At 40.3% G+C, this 7,683-nt stretch overlaps 1 protein-coding gene across 1 annotated transcript; it reads right to left on the reverse strand.

Moving 5' to 3' along the window:
* Positions 1-4,259: 4,259 nt before the first annotated feature.
* On the reverse strand, positions 4,260-6,927 carry camk2n1a (calcium/calmodulin-dependent protein kinase II inhibitor 1a). The gene is made up of 2 exons (XM_015977157.3): positions 6,478-6,927; positions 4,260-6,077 (listed from the first exon to the last, which is right to left on the reverse strand). The coding sequence occupies exons 1-2, from the start codon at positions 6,644-6,646 to the stop codon at positions 6,007-6,009; spliced, it is 240 nt and encodes a 79-aa protein (XP_015832643.1). The 5' UTR covers positions 6,647-6,927; the 3' UTR covers positions 4,260-6,006.
* Positions 6,928-7,683: the final 756 nt, after the last annotated feature.

Consider the following 7,683-nt stretch of genomic DNA (forward strand, 5'->3'; position numbering starts at 1 on the left):
CGATATTTGTCTCCATCCGGTCTGTACTCAGAGGTCACTGTACTAACACCAAATGGACAATTTGCTCATAAGATGTATTGATATTTTAAGTTGTCGTGACTGTAGTACCGTCTAAGTTAAAAAAAAAACCTTATAGGGAGACTAAGTCACACCCATTCCATTCCATTTTATTTATTAAGCACATTTCTACACGGCCGAGGCCAACCAAAATGCTGCAAAGTAACAAAGCATAAAAATCACCACACGGGAAGAAAGTAATAAAAGTAGTACAGTAAATACTATAAAATCAAGGGGAAAAAATAGAGACATAGTACAATGCTAACTAGGCTGAAGTAAAAGCCAAGGAATCATAATGAGCCTTCAGGCATGATTTAAAATCAGAGAGAGAGGGGGCCATTCTCACTGCTAGATGGAGTTGGTTCCAGAGACGAGGCGCACAGATTGAGAATGCTCGTTCTTCTCGTGTCCTCACCCGAACACTTGGGGCCTGTAATAGGTGGTGGTTTGCTGACCAAACAATTCGACCAGGTACATAGGGCTGAACCAGCTGAGTCAAGTACAGAGGCGCATAAAGATAGAGTGACTTAAAAACAAGAAGTAAGATTTTAAACTGGATGCGGTAGTGCACCGGGAGCCAGTGCAGCTGGGTCAGAACAGGAGTAATGTGCCCCCTCCGTCTGGTGTCCGTCAAAAGGCGGGCTGCCGCATTCTGCACCAGCTGTAGGCGCTCAACCGAGGAAGATGTAGATTCATAAAAAGGGAATTTGCATAATCCAAGCGAGATATCCCAAATGCATCACTGTGTGTAGGTCACATCTAGTCAAGATGGACTTCATCTTTGATAGCCGGCAAAGCTGGAAAAAGCAGGATCTAACCACCTGGCTAATGTGAGAGTCCATCCGCAGCTCTGGGTCCAAAACCACCCCCAGGTTAGTGATGGTTGGCTTCACTATGCTGCGAAAACAGGGCGGCAGGACAGGACTAACTGCAGTGGGAGAGGGAGGAACAATTAAAAGAGCCTCCAACTTAGAGTTGTTCAAGTGTAAAAAGTTATTTTAAAGCCAGCCCTTCACCTCATTCAGGCAATCCACAGCCGGTTGCACCGACTCTTGAGGTTTTAATGAAACATAAAATTGGCAGTCATCAGCATACAAATGTTACGCCATGTCGCCCATCATCTTCTGTACAACGGGTCTACGGAGGAATGAAAAAAATGAATGCAAATCAATGGATACGCTGTTTTCTTATCCCGTTTGTTTTATGACATGGATTTCATATATGATGATCATGAATTTTAAAAGTTTTTTTTTTAGGTTTTGTGTGGAAGTACATGCAGGACTACAAATGCGCATCAACAAATTGACGTCTCAGAACCAGACACGGAGAAAAGCTGAGTTAAAATAACTGTAAGTTTAGCAAACTTTGAATCCTTCCTTCAGGAGGAAAGAACCACCATAAATCTGGCCATGAGGTAAGTAGCAGCTACGCTAGTGGAGAGGAGATTATGTGGTGACGTACCGATATCTGATTTGTAGTCATAGGAATTACAAATTTTTTAATGCTAATAAATGTCAAAGTACATGACCGGTATGGTTAAACACACATCATTACTTTTCATTGAAATTGAAGTACAACATAAGTGTGATTCAGGGCGTAAGGCAAAGCAGATTGGAAAATAGCTCTTTTAGCCCCGTTGACTTGCTTCCATTTTATTCGTTCTTGACCCACGAGCCGACAGGAAAGGGTCAGACTCCCTCATTGGAACTGAATGAAACGCTTACATTTTCTGAAACTTGGTTTGGACTCTTTGAAATGTTAAGAACACCAGGAATTTTAATGAAGAAGAATATTTCACTTCTGTGAAATGATAGTTTTAGTTTCTGTCCATTTCCGAGTTTTTGAAGAAATGAAATGCTGGTTGGCATCCCTCTAGGTCACACGAGGAACTGTGTGGGAACCAACAAACCTGAGTAACAAACTGTTCCTACTCCTACAGCTATGGTGATTTTTATAAAGATTCTATGTAAAAAATGTAGGCATCTTTGTCCTTTTTGGATTTAATTTTCAATCGGATTTTAAAAATTCTCTTAAATCCCCCCAGAAGGCAGAGGGCTAACAGCTCCCATTGGGTTCAGTGTTTTAAATACTTGTTTTTTAGTGTTTAGAAAGACTCCAAAAACATTGTCATGTTGCTCGTATTAAACATTATGATCACATGAAAATTAAGCTCTCTGATTGGCTAAGGATGCAATCAGGCATCTTTGTAGTGTAGTTTTGGAATACATTTGTGTGTGTGTGTGTGTGTGTGTGTGTGTGTGTGTGTGTGTGTGTGTGTGTGTGTGTGTGTGTGTGTGTGTGTGTGTGTGTGTGTGTGTGTGTGTGTGTGTGTGTGTGTGTGTGAACATCTTACACAGATCTGGTTACTGTAGCAACCTTTATGAGTTCACCATGCATGAATAGTCTTTAATGTCAACATTTCAACCATTCTGGGGTCCGAACAGAAGAATGAACTTTCACATTTTGCATATCAAATAATGCAGCTCGGTCATGTGATACAATTTAAAATGTCCCGCGTTCTTCCTATCTTCTCTTTACCCTCCTCTTCATCTTTTGTTATGTTGACAGAAAGCCTGAACCAGAAACAAAACATTCTAGTTTTAAATGTTATTCTTTGAATCTGTTGGTTCTTTATCACCTTTGAATATAAATTGTTAAGGATGAGATAAATGAGTAAACAAATCTGACTAGTCAAAGGTGCAGATGACACAGTGAGTAATGTGAAGTGAAGCGGACACAATCTAGAATCTGACCAAATACGCAAGTCCGGTTCTGGACCACCATCACCGCAGCACCAAACACACGCACACAAACGGAGCAACCAAAACAAGGTGATCAATAACACTATTTGTTTATTCAGTGCAGGTCTGATGTTATCAGGACAGTCGATAATCTCGCCGATGGGAATGTGGACGGTGGTGTCCTTTAATCAGAGCGAAGAGCGGTTCAGCGTGACGTCCCCGATGTCTGTCTATGTGTTGTCAGAACCTGCAGCTTAATATAGGTGCATCCTGCATGCTGTAGAGGCCTTTTTTGAACCAATAAACTGTAATTCATCCAGCTTGGTTCTGGGAACATACTGGAGTGATTACAAGAAACCTAATTTCTCCTGAGTTATCAGTGTGAGTGCTTACAGGTGGGAGGGGAGGTGAGATCAGCTGACCCAGTTTCCTGCCTGATACTGCTGGCTCTACAAGATTCTTCGTTCTCCTCTTCCACCTGACATGTTCACCTAATTTTAAACAAAAACAGAACTTCCCAGACTGAACTGTCATTAAACATAACTACATTAGATGGTTCTGCTTCTCATCTTATGTAAACAAATTTGATTCATGTATATATAAATGTATCCTTGTGTTTGGTTCTCATCATCCTAAATCCAAAGGACACAATAAATGAGGCAGACTAATCCTCAGGCTCCGTTTACCTGACACCAAAAGTTGTTTGCAGCCCTAATTATGGGATGTTTTGTGGTATTGGAGGCCTAAGGTTAGAGTGTGTGCATCTCTGTGTGCATGAGGACACAATCCACCTTGACTATGATAGATGATCTTGCTTCCGGTTGTGGCTCCCAAAAGATTTGTAGTTTAATGGATTGCTGGCTATAACAAAGCTGTTTAAACAGCTCAACAGATGGATCACTGTGTCATTCCCTCTATTTAACCCTCTGATGCATGAATTATGAGATCTTCAGCCGTGATTTTTTAAACAATTTTTTTCATCCATCTTTAGGTGTGAATGAAACAAATTTCAACAAATATTTTTTGTAACATTTTGTTAATTTACAAATAATTTATTACATGTCCATCTCAGTGGACAACGTGCATTCTGAACATGAAATATGGTGGCTTGACTTACTTAAGTCCAAATGGAGGGGCTCACATGCAATAAAGTCTTCAAAAGCTGTGCTTAATAGCAAAAATGAAGTAATAACAATTTTGAGTACCTGTCCACTGTAGTGACCATTATGCATCAAAGGGTTAATTAAGAATTAGTATTTCCTGCCATTAAATACTCATTCCAAAGGCTGCAGAGGCCCCAAACCTACACAATCGTCACTTGTGGTTGTTAATCTGAGGAGATGATGTGCCCTTTCTTTATATTTTTGGTCTTATTCATCCCCAGGACAAGTGTTGGGCTCATTGTTTGGTATGTTCCCCACCCTGAATGTCTTGGTGCATAAGTCACACAGACGAATCCCATTAGCATTTTCTGTCACCATTTATTAATTCACCAAATACAGTGAAAATGGCATCATAATGTACAATGACTCATTCTTAGAATGTCATGACATTTCTGTTGCTTTTTTGCTTCATAAAACAATGTATCGTTTTGAAAATATTAACGTTTCATGCACAACAAACCATTTCCTGAAAATTATGATACAAAATAAACATAATTAAAAAACAAGAAAGAACAATAATGTCCAAAATAGGTCAAATAACAACATGTTATTTGAGGATACTCGTAAACAGTGCAATATACTCTAAAACTGCCATTTTCTAACAAATTCATCAATGAAGCTTAACTCACAGTAAACGATTTCTTAATAATAGTTTAACATTGATGTGTGCAAAAAACAAACTCCGACACATTCATTTAGTCTTAAAAACGTCTGAGCTGTGATATAGAACGAGACCAGTCCAGAAAAATTCTTTGATTCACCAGTATTAAACCCAGTCTCAGTCATTATATCCTCTCTGAAGTACAAATATCTGTGTTGATGAACTGTAAGATGATAGACTAGCATATAATTTAAATAACAAATATTTAGATATAAAAATACAAATAGGACTTTTTGTTAAAAAGAAGCGTGCCAGGGTAACAGTGGTGGCACCTGCGTTGGCACCAGGAGGGAGAGTTCATGCAAATAGATGGGGCAGAAATAATTCTGATTCCATACAGAACAGAAAAAGCACACAAAATATCTAAAATTAAACAACTCTAAATCATTTTAGATCATATTTTATCCCATCTATTTCATATTTAAAACATTTAATCTCCACTCTGTTGTTGGCCTCTGCAGATATCTGTTTGGAAAATAAGAAATAAATATAATAAAATAAAGATATGTGCAGGCAACTTAGCTACAAGAAGGTGCCAACCTGCACCATAACCACTGATGGGTAGGTAATATAAGGAATATAGCCTGTATCTCTGTTATATCTGTTTGTTTTGATGCTCAAAATGTTGTTGTTTTTTCACTACAGAAGATATCAACATTGCACCATCCTCGGATATATGTTTTTATACAAAGAGTGTCCTCGAGTAGAGTTTGGTTGGTCTGTTTCTGAAATAAAGCATTTAGCTGCAACAGGAATGCGTTGGACCAGTGCTGAAAGGACAGCTCCCTCTAAATGCACCGTCGCTGACCGAATCAACAAAGCAAAGCCTAAGAGGAGTGGGGGAGGAGGGGGGAGAACTTACAGCTTACCTACTGTACAACTTATTGAAATAGGGCTGCTTTGCCCTCTAGTTGCAGTGTTTGGTTGCTTACAGCGCGTTTTTTCTTTCATGTTTTTGTTATGAAAGAAACAGAAAGAGGCGGTGGGTGATGAAATGACAAGTTCATCCTTCATCTAAATCAGCAGAGGTTGAGATACAGAGCGGAGTCCGCCATCTAAACATCCTGCTGCGCACCAGTGGTTAAAAATCGGGATTCGCTTTTTGGAGAATTGCCAGCAATCCCACGACAAATCTTGGTCTTTTTCACCCAGAGTCTGTCATTATTCCTTCACCTCTCTCCTCTTCCTCACATATTTCCCCCTATCTGTTTTTATTTTTGAAAAATAAAAAAAGCCCAGTCCATTAGCCTCTTCTCTTTTCGCCGTCCTTCTCATCGCTTCCGAGCTGCCGTTTTTTCTCCCGCAATCCTCGAACATGCACAGCCGACAAGTGCTTCAAATCGGTGATCGGAAATTAAAAAAGTCTGCAAGGCAACGATGACGTTTAAACGCCGGGTGAGGACTTGTCTGTCATCCCCTTCAGGACCTCGTCTATTCGATCGTCCTCGATGACCACTGTGGAGATGGGAGAAGAGAGTGAGATGCGATCAACCGGCTCAGATCCACCATGACATCAACATTTATTTGATCCATTAAGGGGGAAGGCATATGGCGCGGAAAACATACACTTATTGCGGCTGCAGGTGAATAAATATAAAATAAAAGGTTTTATTTTTTTATTTTTTGCAAATCCCCACTGCGCAGAAAGGCGCACCTGGTGAAATCTAAACCAAGCTTTTAAAATATAACCTGTTTAAGTATGTGCGGTATTTACATGGGGCGCGTCATTGCAGGAATAGTATCTCTTGCATAAATAATGCCTACGTTTCAAGATGAGTGTAAATACAAAGTTAATCTTCATCCATATTCTGTATCCCATGAATTATCATCACTACCATTCACACTGATCCCTTACCTCGCTTGGCTCTGCCGATCTGTCCAAGCTTTGGGGGTCTTTTCGCCTGCGACGCAGCGAAAAAGGCGTTTGTGTCCTGCAGTCCACAACTAAAGGACATCTGACTAACCTCACTGTCCGCCCCGTAGCCGTTCATTTTGCCCTCGTTGTATGGCAGCACCTCGGACATTGTGGCACCAAAACACAAGAGAAAAATCACCGAGGTTAGATTTAAAAGTCTTCCTCGCAGGAGCAGTAGGTCCTCCTTTTGATGCGTGTGCAGCTTGCGCGTCTCCTGCTGGGATCTTCTCAGTCTATGTTAGGTCTCTGGGTGAGCGGCAGATGAAGTCAGTGTGTGTGTGTGTGTGTGTGTGAGTGTGTGCACAACGCGAAAGAGAGATCCGTGCACTTGTGTTGCTAGCTGAAGTCTGGCGAGGGAAGTGGGAGATCCCGGGATCATACTGGAAACCCAGGCAGAGCGGTGAAGTCATCCATCCGGGTGTGAAGCGCGAGAGTGCGCGCGCGCCAGGAACCTCTGAATGATGGAGGAGCAAGAGAGCCACCAACAGGGGAGAAATGAAACTGCCGCGGCAAATTCATGGCCCTTGCATCTTCATACATAACAGTGTAATCCATCTGAGTATTCTATCAATCATACTGCATGCAGTTTGGATCCTATCTCTGTCAGATACAGTACATTTCCTGCAATTTCATGTTGTTGGTGCATTTATTTGGATGTTTTTTTTTTTCAATAAAGTAATCTTTAAGAGACGGGAATGTACGTAAAGCTTGCAGAGAAACACTTATCTGCAATAAATGCAATAAATCCAGTGGCAGCTGGTGAGGAAAATGTCTTGGTGGGGCTGGAAAATGGAAAGATTTGGAAAATGACTACAATTTCAATACAATTGTTTATTTACAGTGTTGGGCAAGTTACTTCAAAACTGTAATGCATTATTTATTACTTGTTACCCTCATTTTAAAGTAATTCATTATATTACAATATTACTGATTATAAAATGTAAGGTATTACACTACATTTGCATTACTTTAAGTTACTTTCACCAGTACAACTTCAACATGAATCTGGTAATGTGACGCTCAGTGAGCTCATGACATATATGTGGAACGTGATATGGTGTCTGAGCTAGGGTTGCTGTCAAAAACAGTCAGATATAATAACAGTGCTTTAAAATGATTGTTTATTAAATAAAAGCAACAACAATC

This window comes from Nothobranchius furzeri, chromosome 11, assembly GCF_043380555.1.
Source record: "Nothobranchius furzeri strain GRZ-AD chromosome 11, NfurGRZ-RIMD1, whole genome shotgun sequence".
Classification (NCBI taxonomy): domain Eukaryota; kingdom Metazoa; phylum Chordata; class Actinopteri; order Cyprinodontiformes; family Nothobranchiidae; genus Nothobranchius; species Nothobranchius furzeri.

Bases quoted from the DNA above. Each gene is read 5' to 3' on its own strand.
- camk2n1a (XM_015977157.3), bottom strand. From the start codon at position 6,646: ATGTCCGAGGTGCTGCCATACAACGAGGGCAAAATGAACGGCTACGGG. The intron at 6,078-6,477 runs GTAAGGGATCAG...CCATCTCCACAG, and splicing joins GATCGGCAGAGCCAAGCGAG to TGGTCATCGAGGACGATCGA.